This window comes from Bombina bombina, chromosome 6, assembly GCF_027579735.1.
Source record: "Bombina bombina isolate aBomBom1 chromosome 6, aBomBom1.pri, whole genome shotgun sequence".
Taxonomy (NCBI): domain Eukaryota; kingdom Metazoa; phylum Chordata; class Amphibia; order Anura; family Bombinatoridae; genus Bombina; species Bombina bombina.
This window is the reverse complement of record NC_069504.1, coordinates 506,952,914-506,975,247: the sequence shown is the minus strand read 5'-3', so window position 1 is coordinate 506,975,247 and position 22,334 is coordinate 506,952,914. Positions and strand designations below refer to the sequence as shown.

The following is a 22,334-nucleotide window of genomic DNA, read 5'->3' as shown; positions in this document are numbered from 1 at the left end:
CCCAAGCTAGAGGACACAGAATGGAAGGGAGAGAAAAACAAGACAAGCGGACCTAAACAAAAAGGCACCACCGATTGAAGAACATTCCTCCCAAAAGAAACCTCAGCTGAGGCAAAACATTGAATCCGAAAAAGTTGGAAAAAGTATGCAAAGAGGACGAAGTGACCACCTTGCAGATCTTTTCCACAGAAGCCTCATTTTTAAAAGGACACAAGAAGAAGAGACGACCCATTATGAGCCGTAAATCTCTCAGGAGGCTGATGCCCAGCTGACTCGTAAGTCAATCTAAAAACCTTCTCAGCCCCAAAGAAAGAGCAGAAAAAGAGGCCCCCCAGCCCTTCTCAGAACCGAAAAGGACAACAAAAAAAGAGACAGAGGATTGACAAAAATCCATAGTTACCTGCAGATAGAACATCAAAGCACACACACACAACATCCCAGTTGTGTAACAAACGTTCCTTATGAAAAGAAGGATTAGGACAGAACTAAGGAACGACAATTTCCTGATTAAAATTGTGGTCCGATACCACCCTAGGAAGAAAACCCAATTTGGTACGAAGGACCGCCTTATTCTATGACAATTAAGGTAAGAGGAAAAAACACTCAGTCAAATCACACTGCAGAGCCGAAAGTTTAAAGACTCTACGAGCAGAAGAAGCAGCAAGAAGAACACAACTTTCACTCAATGTAAAAACAACTGAAAGCATAGGCTCAAATGGAGCCTTGTTACAGAAGCTTAAAAACCAGATTAAGACTCCATGGAGGAGCAACGATTTAAAACTACAGGCCTGATAATGATCAAGGCCTGAGCAGAGGATTGACCATCCAGAAGTCTGCCAGACGTTTAAGAAAGAGAAATGAAAGGCAAGATCTGAACTTTCAGAAAACTGACCGACCAGACCTTCTCCAGGCCCTCCTGAAAAAAAAGGCAGAAAGAGGAGAAACCCATATCTTTTGCGAGAAACCGGCTTACAAGCCTGAAACGCAGAATCAACATTTAACCTCTAAAAAAACCTAGTCTAGACAAGATTAGGTGAGAAATCTCCAAACAGACTGTCGCAGCAAAACTAGGATAGGAACACTGAGAAAAAAATCCTTCTTCAGATGACCAACTGTCAGGAGAGAAGAAACACCATCTGAAACATCAATGAACTAGGTTCTGCTAGACCAGACAGGGGTGAATAGAATCACTATCTTCCTCTACAGCCAGATACGAGCTAACCCTCAAGGAAGGACAAAACAGAGAAATACACAAACAAAAGACCAAAGTCCCAATAAAACGCCAGAGCGTTGACCAGAGCCTGGAAGTTTGGCTTTAGACAAGACGCCATCAGATCCAATTGCCTAACTCCCCTCTGCTTGTTCATAAATCCGCTTCCCAGATGTCCACTCCTGGGATGAAGCAAATAGAAAAAAAACTACATTTGTGAGACTCCGCCCACTGAAGAATGTGAGTCACCTCCTCCCTAACTAAAGGAGCTTTGAGATCCTCCTGGAGGAGAGAAAAAGAAAAAAAAGACACTAAAGAGAAGTTGTCCGATTGAAATCTAATAAAAACAGACCAAACTCAGTGGAGGCCAAGCTGACAAGAGTATATAATAAGATATTTCCAATCTTTAGGAAATATATGAGAAAGGAAGACTCCTCCTGAGCCAAAGATCCTGAGCTCATAAAGAGCCCCATTAACAGCTTGAGAACACACAATCAAGGTGTAAATAGAAGTAGCTAGTATCAAACTGCTAACATCCTGCTTGCTAGGCAGCTATGAAAATCACAGCTAGCAACAGTTTCCCAGCCCAGCAGGCTGATATTCATGCTCTCCAGATTGTCTCAGAAAGTAAGAGTCCTGAGAAATCCATCAGGACAGAAAGTCTTGTCAGGTTGTCAAAGACTATCCTCTGAGATAGGTCCGAGAGAACTCTGTTCCATAGATGAAAGCAAGCAAAAAGGAATAATGTCCATGGAAGCCATCCTTAGACTAAAAGTTAACAACCAGCACATGGTGGTTGATTTGAACACAGGATCTTCTGTTTGCAAGCCCAGTGTGCTATCCACTAAGCCAAAACAGAGCACTATTGTGTCCAGACACAGAGTCAAAGACAGGCGAACAGAGATCCTTATGAGATCAGATAAAAAAATAAAAAAAAAAGATGGCGTCTGAACCAAGATAACATCTAGAAACAGAGCCACAAGGATTCCCTAAGATCTGATCATTGCCAGAAGAGTCTACAGAACCCTCTAAAAATTTAGAGACAGAGGCAAGGCCAAAGGAAGGGCCACAATAGGAAGAGTTTGTCCAAAAGGCAAACCAAAGAAATCGGAAATGTTCCTTAACAATATGAACATGAAAATACATGTCCTCCAAAGTGATGGTAGACATAAAACTGACCCTCAAGAACTGCTTGCTTGTGTGTTGATCCACAGCCAGTTCTTAGGACGAATAGTGGTTAAAAAAAAGACTTGGATAATAAGAGACTTCCCAACAGCTCCTGGAACAATAATGTATGATACAGGCCAAGTTATTGGCCGAAACGCGTTGACAAGCAGCTGGTAAGCATAATTTCATTGTTTTTAATTGAATCTGGACGTTCTGCACTATTTGTTTTTATATATTTACAGGACTTTACATTGAAATTTAAGAAAAACGTTTAAGAATTCATCATGGTCTAAACAGGACTAATGGATTCTCACCACCAGGAAAGCACCTTTATTTGTACTGCCTCAGGATCACCAACACTGGATTTCTCACCATCAAGAAACAAGTTTGTTTACATTCTTTCACTATCCTTTGTTGAACGTCAATGGGTTTTTATATATTAGAATTGTGACTTTGTTTGCATACTTTTGGATTCCATTACATTTGTGCACAGATCACTATTTTTTATTGGTTTAGAGACATCAATTTTGCATTTTTTAGATTTTTTATTTTTTCACGATCATTTTTTCTTTTTTATGCACGTGCATTAATCTGTGACGTCAAACTCATTTTTATTTGTATTCCTATCTATTATTCGAACAGAACTGTGAATCTAGCGGGGTCTGTGTTAACACCATACCCTATTGTATCATACATTATTGTTCCAGCAGCTGTTGGGAAGTCTTTTATTATCCAAGACTTTTTTTATTTTTTTATCCATTTTATCAGCCCAGCATGGCAACCTACTAGGTATTTTAACATACTAGAGATCATAAGGTACATACTAAAATTTTACAATTATACTTTACATAAAATTATATCTATATTGATCATAAAGTTTTTTACATTCCTAAACACCATTAGCAACACCTTGCCTCTCTGGCGCTATGAACATAACAACATATCTTTATTTAATCATTGGCCAACTAGGCAGCCTCTATTCAGAGCTATAGGTACTAGGGTCCAGGCGCAGTATCCACACATCCCCAATCTCCTATCCCCAAGAGGATAGGAGATATAGATATAGATATATATATATATATATATATATATCATGGAAATATGATGTCACAATGAATATATGTGATGGGACAATGAATGTCACAAACATTAATAATGTCACCTCAACATGATAAATATAATATAGGTTCCTATACATAGAATAGGACAACATACATACCGCAGACATTGGATAAAAATTATCTCAAACAATGGAGATAAATATACTGTCCCTATACAAAATAGATAACATTAGTTTGTAGTATATTGAGCCCATATATAAATAAAATATGGCAAGTACATAAGGTTACTTAAAAACTAAATACTGAAAGCATATTCCATAATACCAATACAGGAGAAACAAATTGATCAGATTAAGAGAGAAAAAGATTGTACCCTTATAAAATTAGAAACATAATGAAATAGCTCATGTTTGCATGTAAAGTACCACCAAATAGCAGCAATTACCAAGGAGTAATCTGCTTAATTTTAAACCATCCCTTGGATTAACCTCTAAACCAGAGGAAGGAATCCTATCTGCTGGGCATTAGAAAAAGGATATAAGTTATTCTTTCCTTGTAAAGAAAGAAGATATCTGCAGTAGTCAACCCAAAATAAACTGCTACTGAAGAAAAATAGGGAAAAAACATGCAAGAAAGATAATCCCACATACAGATTTAAAATGCCCAGTAAACAAGGGATATTATAAGCAAAGATAAGTCTTATAACCACATCCGGTATATACCTATACTGTTGATAGGGTAAACTAGTAACACACAGTTAATATGCAGGACATATTAAATAAATAACTAAATAAGCCACATAATAGTTAAAAAGTTAAAAGAAAAAAAAAAAACAATATATATGGATTGGCTGCCGCATAACAGGAGATTGAGCTCCATATAATGCACAACAGAACCTGCCAAGGATGCCTAAGCTATGCAGAAAAATTACTTGTCAGACTCTAACATAAGCCGTAAATCAATGCAGGCTATACGCATAAAAATTATGAACCTACAGTGTACACATTAAAATAGTGGGTGTCAAGTTATTACACAGATACTCAAAATCATTAGGCTAACACTGAGCTCTCACGGAGCAACGTCAAAAGGAAGCAGGTCCTGAAGAATAAATACCATACCTTCTGTCCGTGGCGCCCGCTCCTCTGTATTGCGTAGCGCATACGTTGCAGTGCGCTCAAGTGTCTGCGGCGGTAAAAACAGAATGGCAACAATAAACATAAGGGCCAAAAACCTCAAATCTATATTGGAGGTATCCTTTACTTCCTCCTAGAGGTCCTTCCAAGAAGGGAGACTTGTATCTGCCAAATGGCGTCTCAAACTATTCTCCGTCATATACAGCAGCTGCAGATTGCTGTTATAAACCCCTTAATATGAAAGCAGGTATTACTACCGCGATTGCAATCTATAGAGGAAGGGGATTCTTTTGAATAACAGCTGGCCCTGCTACCTATGTAGTTTAGTACCTACGCAGTTAAATTGACAGGAATAACGAACGTGCATACCATACTGAATATATTAAAGTAACAGCACACAATTATCCATAAAAAATGGATCATGCAGGGAAAGCAAAAAGTGAGGGATAATATCACAAACACCGTTATGAAATTCCAACACACCATGAAGCCTGGGTCTATTCTGTACATTAGACCGGCAATGGGGGCAGCATACTCCCTGTCTCTCAGGTAACTGCTCAGTAGCAAATATCCCAACTAGTGGATACATATGATTAATATAAAAATCCCTCCTTAGGGTGGCAGGTCCCACTAGGTCCATGATCTCCCAGGCCTTCCTCTATAAACCTGTAAGAATTAAAATAGAAAGGACTTGCCCTCCAGGGTCTTTTACTGTGGAGCAGCAGCTCCAGTCGGTCAGCCACATCCGACCGCTGACAGGGACCTGAAGAGAAAGAAAAAACAGAGCAACCAACCCTGGTTTTCTATATAGGGGTAGCATAAATGTTGGAAGGTAAGCAAGGACTACCTCGCCATCTTCCAACTGCTAAAAGCCACCATTACTCTTATTAAAGAGATTTACATGGACACAGCATTGCCCCAATCCTTGCTTGCAGGGAAAAGTACCCATTAAAGGATTAAATACTTGATTTTCTTCAGACACTAACTTTACACGTCCACCCTGATGAGCAAGGCAAAGAATGACTGGGGATTGTGAGAAGATACTTAAAGGACCAGTCAACACATTAGATTTGCATAATCAACAAATGCAAGATAACAAGACAATGCAATAGCACTTAGTCTGAACTTTATATGAGTAGTAGATTTTTTTATAACAAATTTCAAAGTTATTTATATTTCCACTCCCCTTGTACCATGTGATAGCAATCAGCCAATCACAAATGCATATACGTATAGTCTTTGAATTCTTGCACATGCTCAGTAGGATCTGGTGACTCAAAAAGTGTAAATATAAAAAAGACTGTGCACATTTTTTTCTAATGGAAGTAAATTGGAAAGTTGTTTAAAATTACATGCTGTATCTGAATCATGAAAATTTAATTTAACCTGAGTGTCCCTTTAAAGCTTTACTGGGGTGTTCTTTGCCTCCACCAGGTGTCCAGGAGTTGAATTCCCACTAGTAATTGAATGGATTCGTGGACTCCCCATGCCATTTGAAATAAATATTTGTTTTTATTCTCTTACATCTAAATTACATATACAGAATAAGTATGTATAGCATCATCCATTACCGTTTTTTTTTTTTTACTTACTGTGTAGAATAGATGTTAGAAATAAAAACAAATATTTTATTGAATAAATTTCCAGGTAAAAGTATTTGCTGCATGAGTTTAACATACTCAGCCTTCTTTCTTCCACGGAGTTCCTCCCCTCCCTCTGCGGAGCTTGTTGCCAAAGTTAATAAAATATTGTATGCGGATTCTCAACATAAAATGCAGCACAATCTCTGCATAAGAGTGAGCAAGTGCTGAAGCTATGCTTCCTCTATGCATACATTATAGGGAAACATGCCGTGTGTGTCATGTGACTCTGCATCAAGTTTCACATGACTGCAGTGCCCCCAGTGTAACTTATGTTACAATATGGCACCACCCCACACATAGAAGAATCAAGCACCTTATTAACAGTCTACTTCAAAACAATCTTTTTAAACACTTTGGGGTGAGCTGAACAGAAAAAATAGACAGCAGTGATTACCTGATTTTTATTAATATGAAAAAGTTAATTTTAAGGATTTTTACCAGGTGTTAAAATGTCCCTTTAAGGCTACTTTTACCTTGCCGATCACTTTATTAACTTTAGACGTAAGAGTAAAATACACCAATTAAAACACTCGGTATTAAAGGAGTGGTAATCTTTATCTAATATAGGATGCTGGTAACGTCATCTATGTTTAATCTATTTTTGCTGAGTGTTTGATCCTTTTGAATTCTTATTTAAATATGTGTAAACCAAAGTGGGTTTTTTTATGGCAGATTTAACATTTTATTTAATTACTTTTGTAATTGTAGGTTTGTCTTGTTCCTCCTGCTGTACAGCGCTACTGTCTATCAGGTGATTGATTGATTGATTGATTGATTGATTGATTGATTGACTGCAGGAAGGAGGGATTAAAGCATCAGTCACTGATTGGATTAATGCCAGCGTTGATGCAATCATTTTATTTATAATAAAAGCCAGGTACCCTCCCATTGATGAGAACATTTTTAACTCCTTACTGTCTGGATTCCCTACTAAACACCTCCCATGCAGCCTGGTGTAATAATACCTGGCCTGTGTTACATACACAGTAGTGATACCTGGCCTGTGTTATAAACAAAGTAGTGAGAGTATACAGTATACAGCCTGGTGTAATAATACCTGGCCTGTGTTACATACACAGTAGTGAGAGTATGCAGTATACAGCCTGGTGTAATAATACCTAGCCTGTGTTACATACACAGTAGTGATACCTGGCCTGTGTTACATACACAGTAGTGAGAGTATGCAGTATACAGCCTTATGTAATAATACCTGGCCTGTGTTACATACACAGTAGTGAGAGTATGCAGTATACAGCCCGGTGTAATAATACCTGCCCTGTGTTACATACACAGTAGTGAGAGAGTATACAGTATACATCCTGGTGTAATAATACCTGTCCAGTGTTACAGACACAGTAGTGAGAGTATACAACCTGGTGTACATACACAGTAGTCAGAGTATGCAGTATACAGCCTGGTGTAATAATACCTGGCCTGTGTTACATACACAGTAGTGATACCTGGCCTGTGTTACATACACAGTAGTGAGAGTATGCAGTATACAGCCCGGTGTAATAATACCTGTCCAGTGTTACATACACAGTAGTGAGAGTATAAAGCCTGGTGTAATAATACCTGCCCTGTGTTACATATACAGTAGTGAGAGTATACATCCTGGTGTAATAATACCTGTCCAGTGTTATATACAGTAGTGAGAGTATACAGCCTGGTGTAATAATACCTGTCCAGTGTTATATACAGTAGTGAGAGTATACAGCCTGGTGTAATAATACCTGCCCTGTGTTACATATACAGTAGTGAGAGTATACAGCCTGGTGTAATAATACCTGCCCTGTGTTACATACACAGTAGTAAGAGTATGCAGTATACAGCCTGGTGTAATAATACCTGTCCAGTGTTACAAATACAGTAGTGAGAGTATACAGCCTGGTGTAATAATACCTGTCCTGTGCTACAGATACAGTAGTGAGAGTATACAACCTGGTGTACATACACAGTAGTGAGAGTATGCAGTATACAGCCTGGTGTAATAATACCTGCCCTGTGTTACATATACTGTAGTGAGAGTATACAGCCTGATGTAACAATACCTGCCCTTTGTTACATACACAGTAGTAAGAGTATGCAGCCTGATGTAATAATACCTGCCCTGTGTTACATAAACAGTAGTGAGAGTATACAGCCTGGTGTAATAATACCTGTCCTGTGCTACATATACAGTAGTGAGAGTATACAGCCTGGTGTAATAATACCTGTCCAGTGCTACATATACAGTAGTGAGAGTATACAGCCTGGTGTAATAATACCTGTCCTGTGTTACATATACAGTAGTGAGAGTATACAGCCTGGTGTAAGAATACCTGTCCTGTGTTACATATACAGTAGTGAGAGTATACAGCCTGGTGTAATAATACCTGCCCTGTGTTACATATACAGTAGTGAGAGTATACAGCCTGGTGTAATAATACCTGGCCTGTGTTACATATACAGTAGTGAGAGTATACAGTATACAGCCTGGTGTAACAATACCTGCTCTTTGTTACATACACAGTAGTAAGAGTATGCAGTATACAGCTTGGTGTAATAATACCTGCCCTGTGTTACATAAACAGTAGTGAGACTATACAGCCTGGTGTAATAATACCTGTCCTGTGTTACATACACAGTAGTGAGAGTATACAGCCTGGTGTAATAATAATACCTGTCCTGTGTTACATAAACAGTAGTGAGAGTATACAGCCTGGTGTAACAATACCTGTCAAGTGTTACATATACAGTAGTGAGAGTATACAGCCTGGTGTAATAATACCTGTCCAGTGTTACATATACAGTAGTGAGAGTATACAGCCTGGTGTAATAATACCTGTCCTGTGTTACATATACAGTAGTGAGAGTATACAGCCTGGTGTGATCATCAATCTGTTTGGTTTAGTATTCATGTTCAGGAACTGTACACCCAGACTAAAACAAAAGTTTTAGACTTTAGGACGGCAGATTTTTCATTAATGGGAGAATACCTAAAAAACTATTTAAAGGGGAAAAATCTTATTACAGGGGTTCAAGAACAGTGGGAATTTGTGAAAGGTGCCATTTTAGATGCAACCGCACACTGTATTAGACATGTCTGTAAAAGTAAAAGAAAGCGGAAACCAATTTGGTTTTCCAAAGAAGTAGCACATGCTGTAAAGACAAAAAAGATAGCTTATAAAAATTACAGACACACACAAGCAGATGATGATATGAAAATATGGAGACTCCAACAAAAAAAGACTAAGCAGTTAATTAGGAAGGTTAAAGCTGATGCAGAAGAGAAGATAGCACAGTCAGTAAAACATGGGGACAAAACATTCTTTAGATATATCAGTGAAAGAAGAAAAAATAAGGTAGGAATAGTAAAATTGAAATCAGTTGATGGTAGAATAGTAGAAGGAGATAAGCAGATTGCAGACTGTCTCAATGATTACTTCTGTTCTGTTTTCACTAAAGATTGTGAAGATACAATGTCTACATTAAGGGATGCTATGCAAAATAGAAACAAGCTTAACAGTAATCTTTTTACAGAGGATGAGGTTTTGTTAGCATTATCAAAAATAAATGTTACAAAGGCAGTGGGTCCTGATAATATTCATCCAAGGGTTTTAAAAGAACTTCGTTCAGTGCTAACTGTCCCATTAACTGATCTGTTTAATCAGTCACTATTAACAGGAGCTGTCCCAGATGATTGGAGAATAGCAAATGTAATACCTCTTCATAAAAAGGGCAGTAGAGAAGAATCTGGCAACTACAGGCCAGTTAGTTTAACTTCAGTAGTAGGGAAATTAATGGAAAGCCTCTTAAAGGAAAGAATTATGACTTACATAAAGACAAACAATTTAGAGGACCAAAATCAGCATGGTTTTACTTCAGGGAGATCATGTCAGACTAATCTAATTGACTTCTTTGATTATGTAACAAAAGTATTAGACAAGGGAGGAGCAGTTGATGTAGCATATCTAGATTTCAGCAAAGCATTTGACACCGTCCCACACAATAAACTTATTCACAAACTATATCTCCTTGGTCTAGATTCAAAAATTGTGAACTGGGTGGAATGCTGGCTTAAGGACAGAAAACAAAGTGTCTTAGTAAATGGAGTTCATTCAGCAGAGGGGGCTGTTACTAGTGGTGTTCCTCAGGGGTCAGTTCTGGGGCCTGTTTTGTTTAACATATTTATCTGCGATATCAGCAAAGGGCTACAGGGGAAAGTATGTCTCTTTGCAGATGATACAAAAATTTGCAACAGAGTGGATGTTCCAGGGGGGGTAGACAAAATGAGAAGTGATATACAACAATTGGAGGATTGGACAAACGACTGGGATCTAAAGTTTAACACAGCAAAGTGTAAAATAATGCATTTAGGGAAGAAAAATCCAAATGTTAATTACAGACTCAATGACACTTTACTGACTGTTACAGACGAGGAACAGGACTTGGGAATTATTATTTCAGATGATTTAAAACTTAGTAAACAATGTAGTAAGGCAGCGAGTAAGGCTAGCAGAATGCTTGGATGTATTGGTAGAGGTATTTGCAGCAGAAATAGTAAGGTTCTTATGCCACTTTATAGATCATTAGTTAGGCCTCATCTTGAGTATTGTGTGCAGTTCTGGAGGCCATATCTTCAGAAGGATATTAACAAACTTGAATCTGTGCAAAGGAGGGCTACCAAAATGGTACATGGTCTAAAAAATAAAACTTACCAGGATAGGCTCAATGACCTAAATATGTATAGCTTAGAGGAGAGAAGGGAAAGAGGTGATATGATAGCAACTTTCAAGTACATTAAAGGGTTTAGTAAAACTGAGGCTGTGGGTATTTTACATAAAATGGAAAATTCAAGAACAAGGGGTCATGAGCTCAAGCTAAAGGGTAGTAGATTCAGGAGTAATTTGAGGAAGCACTTCTTTACAGAAAGAGTGATTGATTTATGGAATAAACTTCCTCAAGAGGTAGTAGCAACAAACACTGTGGGGGACTTTAAAAATGCATGGGACAAGCATAGGGCTATCCTACGAACTAGATAAGTTTATACTGTTAGGTAAGGTGGGGCAGACTTGCTGGGCCTATGGCTCTTATCTGCCGTCAATATCTATGTTTCTATGTTTCTATGTAATAATACCTGCTCTTTGTTACATACACAGTAGTGAGAGTATACAGCCTGGTGTAATAATACCTGTCCTGTGTTACATAAACAGTAGTGAGAGTATACAGCCTGGTGTAACAATACCTGTCAAGTGTTACATATACAGTAGTGAGAGTATACAGCCTGGTGTAATAATACCTGTCCAGTGTTACATATACAGTAGTGAGAGTATACAGCCTGGTGTAATAATACCTGTCCTGTGTTACATATACAGTAGTGAGAGTATACAGCCTGGTGTAATAATACCTGCTCTTTGTTACATACACAGTAGTGAGAGTATACAGCCTGGTGTAATAATACCTGTCCAGTGTTACATATACAGTAGTGAGAGTATACAGCCTGGTGTAATAATACCTGGCCTGTGTTACATACACAGTAGTGAGAGTATGCAGTATACAGCCTGGTGTAATAATACCTGCTCTTTGTTACATACACAGTAGTAAGAGTATGCAGTATACAGCCTGGTGTAAAAATACCTGTCCAGTGTTACATATACAGTAGTGAGAGTATACAGCCTGGTGTAATAATACCTGTCCTGTGTTACATAAACAGTAGTGAGAGTATACAGCCTGGTGTAACAATACCTGTCAAGTGTTACATATACAGTAGTGAGAGTATACAGCCTGGTGTAATAATACCTGTCCAGTGTTACATATACAGTAGTGAGAGTATACAGCCTGGTGTAATAATACCTGTCCTGTGTTACATATACAGTAGTGAGAGTATACAGCCTGGTGTAATAATACCTGCTCTTTGTTACATACACAGTAGTGAGAGTATACAGCCTGGTGTAATAATACCTGTCCTGTGTTACATAAACAGTAGTGAGAGTATACAGCCTGGTGTAACAATACCTGTCAAGTGTTACATATACAGTAGTGAGAGTATACAGCCTGGTGTAATAATACCTGTCCAGTGTTACATATACAGAAGTGAGAGTATACAGCCTGGTGTAATAATACCTGTCCTGTGTTACATATACAGTAGTGAGAGTATACAGCCTGGTGTAATAATACCTGCTCTTTGTTACATACACAGTAGTGAGAGTATACAGCCTGGTGTAATAATACCTGCTCTTTGTTACATACACAGTAGTAAGAGTATGCAGTATACAGCCTGGTGTAATAATACCTGCTCTTTGTTACATACACAGTAGTGAGAGTATACAGCCTGGTGTAATAATACCTGTCCTGTATTACATATACAGTAGTGAGAGTATACAGTCTGGTGTAATAATACATGGCCTGTGTTACATACACAGTAGTGAGAGTATGCAGTATACAGCCTGGTGTAATAATACCTGGCCTGTGTTACATACACAGTAATGAAAGTATGCAGTATACAGCCTGGTGTAATAATACCTGCTCTTTGTTACATACACAGTAGTAAGAGTATGCAGTATACAGTGTGGTGCAATAATACCTGTCCTGTGTTACATAAACAGTAGTGAGAGTATACAGCCTGGTGTAATAATACCTGTCCAGTGTTACATATACAGTAGTGAGAGTATACAGCCTGGTGTAACAAATGTTACATACACAGTAGTAACAGTATGCAGTATACAGCATGGTGCAATAATATCTGTCCTGTGTTACATAAACAGTAGTGAGAGTATACAGGCTGGTGTAATAATACCTGTCCAGTGTTACATATACAGTAGTGAGAGTATACAGCCTGGTGTAATAATACCTGTCCAGTGCTACATATACAGTAGTGAGAGTATACAGTCTGGTGTAATAATACCTGTCCTGTGCTACATATACAGTAGTGAGAGTATACAGCCTGGTGTAATAATACCTGTCCAGTGTTACATATACAGTAGTGAGAGTATACAGTCTGGTGTAATAATACCTGGCCTATGTTACATACACAGTAGTGAGAGTATGCAGTATACAGCCTGGTGTAATAATATCTGCTCTTTGTTACATACACAGTAGTAAGAGTATGCAGTATACAGCTTGGTGTAATAATACATGTCCTGTGTTACATACACAGTAGTGAGAGTATACAGCCTGGTGTAATAATACCTGTCCAGTGTTACATATACAGTAGTGAGAGTATACAGCCTGGTGTAATAATACCTGTCCAGTGTTACATATACAGTAGTGAGAGTATACAGCCTGGTGTAATAATACCTGTCCAGTGTTACATATACAGTAGTGAGAGTATACAGCCTGGTGTAATAATACCTGTCCAGTGTTACATATACAGTAGTGAGAGTATACAGTCTGGTGTAATAATACCTGGCATATGTTACATACACAGTAGTGAGAGTATGCAGTATACAGCCTGGTGTAATAATACCTGCTCTTTGTTACATACACAGTAGTAAGAGTATGCAGTATACAGCTTGGTGTAATAATACATGTCCTGTGTTACATACACAGTAGTGAGAGTATACAGCCTGGTGTAATAATACCTGTCCAGTGTTACATATACAGTAGTGAGAGTATACAGCCTGGTGTAATAATACCTGTCCAGTGTTACATATACAGTAGTGAGAGTATACAGTCTGGTGTAATAATACCTGGCATATGTTACATACACAGTAGTGAGAGTATGCAGTATACAGCCTGGTGTAATAATACCTGCTCTTTGTTACATACACAGTAGTAAGAGTATGCAGTATACAGCTTGGTGTAATAATACATGTCCTGTGTTACATACACAGTAGTGAGAGTATACAGCCTGGTGTAATAATACCTGTCCAGTGTTACATATACAGTAGTAAGAGTATACAGCCTGGTGTAATAATACTTGGCCTGTGTTACATACACAGTAGTGAGAGTATACAGCCCAGTATACCGCTCTATACCAGGGTTCAGGTCTCAGTTCAGACACTATGACTATATAATATTATATGAACCGTTGAACAGGAAACAATATTATTGAGAATTATGAAGATTTAAATTGCTTCCACATACAGAAAAAAATATGTAGTCTAGAAATGTGCACACTATTTTAAAACACTGTTGTGGCAGCTGACTTAACAGTTTAACAGTTACTTAACAAATTACATTCAATTTTATGTGCAATTTATGTTGGATAAAGCAACTAGGCAAAAACAGGTGAGGGATCTGAAAATTACTATAGGTCTGACAGACAAACTCACCGGCATATCAACAGGAACCTCAGAGGGTAAAACTGCCTCCCTCCCATACATTAAAAGAAAAGGGGAATGCTTTGTGGTGGTGTTGACCTTAGATCTCAATGAAAACAATGTAGCATCCAAGTAGACGTCCCAGTTGTTTTGCTTTTCATTGAACAATTTTGTGAGAGCTCTACAATATAAAATAGGAAAAGCAAGATAAAAACACCACGATTAAACCTCTCACAGAAATAGTGAAGAATATCTTGCTCTAACCATACACTGCTTAAAATGAATGGAATGCAAAAAGAAAATTAAATGGATAGTAAAGTCCAAATTAACCTTTCATGATTCAGATAGGGCATGCAATTGTGAACAACTTTCTAATTTACTTTTATCATCAAATTTGCTTTTTCTCTTGGTATTCTTAGTTGAAAGCTAAACCTAGGTAGGCTCATATGCTAATTTCTATGTCCTTGAAGGCTACCTCTAATCTGAATGCATTTGACAGTTTTTCACAGCTAGAGGGCGTTATATCATGCGTTTCATATCAATAACATGTTGCTCACGTACATGGAGTTATTTAAGAGTTAGCACTAATTGCCTGAAATGCAAGTCTGTCATAAGATCTGAGATAAGGAGGCAGTCAGCAGAAGCTTAGATACAAGGTAATTACAGAGGTAAAAAGTATATTTCTAAAATAGTGTTGGTTGTGCAATACTGGAGAATGGTAAATAAAAGGGGACTATCTATCTTTTTAAACAATAATTGTTTTGGTGATTACTATCCCTTTAATTAAAGACAAACTTGTGGAACAAAGTTCTAATAAAAGCTTGAATAAAAACAGAGCTAGAGGGGGGCGGAGCCAGCTGCCTAAGAGAAAAGACGCACACTAATGGAGCTCCTGAAGCCAGACTACTAAAACCCTGTTTCAAACAGCCTTCTGTACCTACATTTGTCCCTTAATCTACTCTTAGAATGGCAGTCTGTTCCCTGCACCTTGCTTCTCTACTCGCAGAGCTATGTGAGCAAGCTGATAGTCAATTCTATAGCTTGAAAGCTGTTTTTGCAGAGCTGCGCAATCAAGATGGCGTCTCATCCTCACCCAGCCCAGACGCTAGCAAGGGGGATTTGACTGAGACTACACTATCTACACAACACCTTCCAGACCGACTGCGAGAGGGGAGGCCCAGCTGGGGACTAGCCGACAACCTGCCTAATCTAACGGGAAGAAACCCGGCACCACTACTTGCAGGAGATCTACACCACATGGCTGGTGGTTACCTACAACAAGGGGAAACCCCACAGATCACTACTAAGCGGCGCTCGCAGTCCTCCGCTGCTATTACAAAATTGGAGCCGCATCGCTTAGTCCAACAGGAGATACCCCCGATACAGAGGAAGGGGTTGACCCAAGAAAGCAGCCTAAACACCTCATCACTCATTTCCAATGACAAGGCGAACCATGCTATTATCAGGCGCCTTCCCTCGAGAGCCGTGATGCAATGCACCAGACCGGGTAAGACTGTCAGCGCTACAGACAGCGCAATACATATTTTTAGCGAGCTGGGTAAGCTCTTGGTTCCGATATCCCATGGTAGGCTGACAACGCGCAACATCTCCCACACATCTGCCACATGGAAACTGAGGCGATCACTCAGCGCACCCCTGACGAATCTTAAGACAGGCATCGGCCAAGTTATTTTTGGCTGCTCCCAAGCTAATTACTAACTTTTAGCAGCTACAGCAAGGACTTGTCGCTTATTATTCTAGAAACTTGGTCGTAGATGAAAACCTAACAGCTTGATGCCACTGACTGAGCCTGTCCCTCTGAGAAAATTTATTGCGAGACACGATTCTTAATTGCTATTTTAACACTTGCCTGTTCCCTTTTATTCTCATGCTAAATGTTTCCCTTTCTAGATGTGTTTGGAGGGCTGTATAGTAAAGTCAATCGACCTATAGTTATTTTAATGAGACTGTTCTCTTAAATATATATTCTCACATAGCCTCCTAAGATTTTGTGACGCAGACAACTTTTTCTGCACCAGTTTTATGTTTGCATATCACTATATCTGCTTTTAATATGGTCCTTAAGTTTGCACAAACTGTTTGTTCTCAACGCTGCCCTACAAATGTTCCTCCATGTGAAGCCTGCTGTTTAGCCATTATGTATAGCAATGAGCCTTAATATGTCCTCCTATCCTTAGCCACTCAGCTAATTCTCAATGTAATTTAGAGTCTCAGTCTATTACACAATATATGTTACAAGTTCTTTAAGTCCATTGTTAGTTCTATTAAAAACTCCATCCACATAGGCTGAAATCATATAACTTAGATATATCTGCAGTTTGGCTACACACTTAAGCTTATTATTTTTCTCCCTGTTATGTCTGATGCCTGGTAGAGGAAGTGTTAGGGGCTAGCTTATATCAATTTTCCTTAAGTTCAAAGTTAGCTGCACATAAAGCTTCATACTAATAGGCAGAAATCATTCTACATGGATACCTATATAGATAAGCTATTCATTTAAGCTTATTACTCCTGACTTATATATGTTTTATGCCTTGCTATACATATACTGGGCTATCACTTATACCGATTAGAAGTTTAACTGCTTAATTAGTTGTTTGAAAGTGTTGCTTATGCCCTGCTCAGATATACTTGAAGTTTAAATATATATATTAGGGAATATCCACCTTGGAGGATTATTTAAAAAATCCTAATTGCTCATAATTTGTCACTTATTGCTACCTCCCCCTTTTCATCCTATTCAAGCAGCCTAGAGGACTCACCCAGCTACTATACTACTCCCCCCCAGCAAATATTCTATTTTAACTGAGTGGTACTGGTGGGAATCTAAAAGTCTTATGTTGAGCAGACAATGTTCTACATTGATCAGATGATCTCCCTCCCATAGCTTAGATAAACAATATGTTGTTTCCTTGAAGTCTCTCCCTGTGTCTACATAGCATGATCTCTATTTTGTTCCTTGCCTCTTACTACGTTCACATCTTATAAGGCTCCGCCCCTCCATCCCCTTCCCCATACCAATTAGAGCGGCTCTTGCCCGCTGCACTCCCTTCCACCCTCCCCGCTAATTTGGTTCAAAAATCCTCCCTTGTCCCAATTTATCTGTCTATTTCTCTTAGATTAAATAATTCTATAAATGACAAGGGGGAGACAATACTAAAATGAGGTTTCATTATTTTTTATTGTTATACAGGTTACATGTGTTTTATAACATCACTTATACTTTCCAGACATTACTTATAATTCTAATACTGGACCCAGTCTTGTTTTGCATATGTGATGTTCTGATCTCCTTTTTGGACTGCATAGACTCCAAACTCAGATTTATTGTATTTGTAATATTTCATACTGTAGTTGCTGGGTATATAATACCTGTTCCTATGTTTATTTGTTTATTGTGACTAGATGAACATTAGCTGTTATATTTCTCACAACCTCTCAATAAAAATATATTAAAAAAAAAAAACAGAGCTAGAGTTAAACTTGCCGCTTTATGTTGTCATTTGTTTTTTTATCCACGCAGTTGGTTTGCGGATTATAGGCAGCTATCACACTCCTTTCAATACCCAATAGATTACCCAGGCTGTAGTTGAGCTTAAAAAAAAAGAAAAAGAAAAAAAGACACAGAAGTAAAAAATACAAAGAAAGCAGCAAGAGAAGAATTCCTCGATAATTTTAAAGTACACATACTTCATTCACAAATTCTGTGCCCTCGTCAGAAAGGATCCTTTTGGGACAACCATGTCTATATATAATAGAGCAAATATGATGCCCCACTTCAGCTGCTGATTTACTTTTTAGTGGGAAAGCCTCAACCCACTTTGAAAAGTAATCTGTGGCAATGAGGATATACTCAAAGCCATCCACAGTTTTTGGAAAAGGTCCTGTTAAATCAATGCCAACGAACTGCCAGATAGTAGACACCTAATGTGATAAAACAAATATATTTTTATTTCTAAATGTATCATATTTGTTTAATAGCCGTTATATAACATATATTAATGTCATAATATCGGTTATATAATATCAAGACACTACTGTACACGTTTACCTTTGTAAACTGCTGCGAAGCTGTCAAATTCTTTCCAACCTTCTGGCATTTATCACACTCCAGGACCTTTAGGAAATTAGTGGTTAACTTGAGTACAGCTTTCACAACTATTTCAAAACACAAAAATAAGTGGAACACATACCCAGCTGTCAACATCAATGGTCATGCCATGCCAGTAAAATTTGGCGCACATTGCAGTACGTGTTTTTACAATGCCCGAGTGCCCCCCAAATGGAGGGGAATGAAATTCTGTGAAGAGCATCCTTGCCTCTTCTTTGGTTTTAATGGCTCTTCTGCTTCCAAAGAAGAGCTCTCCGTCTGTGGTGAAAGTGAACATTAAAGAGCTGCATTCATTAAAGTGCTAACTTAACAAAACACTACAAGTGATTGTATTGCTGATACTCACCCTTAATTGTGAACTTGGAGGCATGCCTCCTAAGGTTTAACTTCTGGGACTTATTATACCCTGATGGGTATACTCCCACAGAGAGAAAGTTGAATACTTCTTCCCATTTTTTCTCCATACCTATAAATGTAGCACGCCATTATCAGCTAAGTTCTGCGTTGTGCATCAATACGAGTGTGTACAGGTTGGTGTGACATTACTGATCACAAAATAACTACATAAAGCAACCCAATTGAAAGCTTAGTTCTTAAAAAGGGACATAATACTCATATGCTAAATCACTTGAAAGTGATGCAGCATAACTGTAAAAAGCTGACAAGAAAATATTACCTGAGCAACTCTATGTAAAAAAGGAAGATTTTAACACAAAATTTCTTCAGCTCACCAGAGTAAGTGCTGTGTAAACAGTTATACTCCAGCAAGTTGAAAAAAACAAACAAAAAAATAACCATTCAGCATCAGCTGTGATGTTTTGCCTTTGCTGTAATCCCATGAGATTTCACCGAAATCTCATGGGATTGCATAGAATTTACTTAAACTGAATAGGAAAATAACAGGACCCCAAAAGCAGAACTTTTTTTTACTTTCTGCGATGAGTTTTTTTTTTAGTTAAAAATTTTCTGCAGGTCATTTTGAAATAGAAATCAGTTTTAAATCGTTCATAAACAATATTTATTTCAAACATAAATGTTAATACAGTATATAGATAGACACACATAGATAGATTATAGATTGAGATTTGCTAATATATCTCTAACATAAGGATCATGGGCAGGAAAATATATGAACCGCCGGTATAAATACTGGCATCACAACTTGTAAAAGTAAAATATTGAGGGGAAAAATATGGGGAAGTGATACAAAAAGAGCAGAGGGAGAATTAGCAGGTTACAAGAGAATGATGAAAAAGGGGAAAGAGGTGTAAGAAAGAGAGAGCTAACTTAAAAAGAGAGTGGGGTGAAAATGGGAAGAGATGAGTGAGGGGGACATAGAGCAGAGACAGAGAAAGAAAGATAAGTGGGAAATATGAGAAAGGCAGAGAGAGAAATTAGTTGCATGAGAGATATGAGACAGATAATGAGAATGAGAGAGTGAACATACAGATGAGAAATTCATGTTTTGTTTCATTATATATCAGGTCACATGTTTCTTTATTCGCGCAATGGAGGGAGGGGTGAGTGTCAGTGTGCAGGAGCCGAACACTGGTGAGACATTTAGAGATCAGATCCCCCCCCAGCTGCCGTGTCGCGCTATGGAGGGAAGGGCGAGTGTCAGTGTGCAGGTCTGCAGGAGCCGAACACCGGTACGTGAGACATTTAGAGATCCCCCAGCTGCCTTGCCTGCAAACACTTGTAACCCTTCTCCTCCCTGCTCAAAGTGTTAATAGCACCACACAGGGGAAAAAAAAGCGTTATCCCTGCTGCGGTCTGCTTGTGAACACTGTTAGCTTAATAGAGATGTGTGTGGGCGGAGTTCCGGGAATTGCCGATTCCCATTTTTGATAATCAATCACAATTGCCAAATTAGACACAACCAACCGGTATAAGCTTTCACGGGGTCGGTAGTGTTTTAAAAAAAAAGAACATGAAGGCTAAAGCTAGCGAGCACATTCACAAAAAAATGTTTAAAGCCTGGGCGCAGGCTTCAGTAGAGAGGGGGGGGGCCACCTGAGTTTTAAGCAGCGCTAGCTTCTGTTCTTTTTTTTAAAACACTACCGTGAAAGCTTATACCGGTTGGTTGGTTGTGTGTGTGTGTCTAATTTGGCAATTGTGATTGATTATCAAAAATGGGAATCTGCAATTCCCGGAACTCCGCCCACACACATCTCTGTTAAGCTAACAGTCTTCACAAGCAGACCGCAGCAGGGATAACGCTTTTTTTCCCCTGTGCGGTGCTATTAACACTTTGAGCGGGGGAGGAGAAAGGTTACAAGTGTTACTTGCAGACAAGGCAGCTGGGGGGGGGGGGATCTCTAAACGTCTCACCGGTGTTCGGCTCCTGCACACTGACACTCGCCCCTCCCTCCATAGCGCGACACTGGAGTGCTATGTTTTCTGTGTGATATCATAAAAGCATATAAAGTCACAGGCAGCAGATGTATTATATACCCCCTGGAGCTGTTTGTAAAGGTTAAAACATACATACAGCCCCAGGGGGTATATAATACATCTGCTGCCTGTGACTTTATATGCTTTTATGATATCACACAGAAAACATAGCACTCCAGTGTCGCGCTATGGAGGGAGGGGCGAGTGTCAGTGTGCAGGAGCCGAACACTGGTGAGACATTTAGAGATCAGATCCCCCCCCAGCTGCCGTGTCGCGCTATGGAGGGAAGGGCGAGTGTCAGTGTGCAGGTCTGCAGGAGCCGAACACCGGTACGTGAGACATTTAGAGATCCCCCAGCTGCCTTGCCTGCAAACACTTGTAACCCTTCTCCTCCCTGCTCAAAGTGTTAATAGCACCGCACAGGGGAAAAAAAAGCGTTATCCCTGCTGCGGTCTGCTTGTGAACACTGTTAGCTTAATAGAGATGTGTGTGGGCGGAGTTCCGGGAATTGCCGATTCCCATTTTTGATAATCAATCACAATTGCCAAATTAGACACACACACACACAACCAACTGGTATAAGCTTTCACGGGGTCGGTAGTGTTTTAAAAAAAAAGAACATGAAGGCTAAAGCTAGCGAGCACATTCACAAAAAAATGTTTAAAGCCTGGGCGCAGGCTTCAGTAGAGAGGGGGGGGGCCACCTGAGTTTTAAGCAGCGCTAGCTTCTGTTCTTTTTTTTAAAACACTACCGTGAAAGCTTATAACGGTTGGTTGTGTGTGTGTGTCTAATTTGGCAATTGTGATTGATTATCAAAAATGGGAATCTGCAATTCCCGGAACTCCGCCCACACACATCTCTTTTAAGCTAACAGTCTTCACAAGCAGACCGCAGCAGGGATAACGCTTTTTTTCCCCTGTGCGGTGCTATTAACACTTTGAGCCGGGGAGGAGAAGGGTTACAAGTGTTACTTGCAGACAAGGCAGCTGGGGGGGGGGGGATCTCTAAACGTCTCACCGGTGTTCGGCTCCTGCACACTGACACTCGCCCCTCCCTCCATAGCGCGACACTGGAGTGCTATGTTTTCTGTGTGAAAAGCATATAAAGTCACAGGCAGCAGATGTATTATATACCCCCTGGGGCTGTTTGTAAAGGTTAAAACATACATACAGCCCCAGGGGGTATATAATACATCTGCTGCCTGTGACTTTATATGCTTTTATGATATCACACAGAAAACATAGCCCTCCAGTGTCGCGCTATGGAGGGAGGGGCGAGTGTCAGTGTGCAGGAGCCGAACACCGGTGAGACATTTAGAGATCCCCCCCAGCTGCCTTGTCTGCAACTAACA

The 22,334-nt window shown here is 39.2% G+C and overlaps 1 protein-coding gene across 2 annotated transcripts in view; it reads right to left on the bottom strand.

Moving 5' to 3' along the window:
• The window catches only part of PPCDC (phosphopantothenoylcysteine decarboxylase), a 258,917-nt gene that overhangs the window by 230,235 nt on the left and 6,348 nt on the right, over nucleotides 1-22,334 (bottom strand). For both annotated transcript variants that reach the window (XM_053717390.1, XM_053717391.1), the window contains exons 2-7: nucleotides 18,936-19,055; nucleotides 18,672-18,847; nucleotides 18,530-18,595; nucleotides 18,169-18,402; nucleotides 17,966-18,072; nucleotides 14,470-14,638 (exon numbers count right to left, since the gene is read on the bottom strand). In XM_053717390.1, the coding sequence (XP_053573365.1) occupies nucleotides 14,470-14,638; nucleotides 17,966-18,072; nucleotides 18,169-18,402; nucleotides 18,530-18,595; nucleotides 18,672-18,847; nucleotides 18,936-19,053 (870 nt within the window). In that variant the 5' untranslated portion in view covers nucleotides 19,054-19,055. The remainder of the gene's footprint in view (nucleotides 1-14,469; nucleotides 14,639-17,965; nucleotides 18,073-18,168; nucleotides 18,403-18,529; nucleotides 18,596-18,671; nucleotides 18,848-18,935; nucleotides 19,056-22,334) is intronic.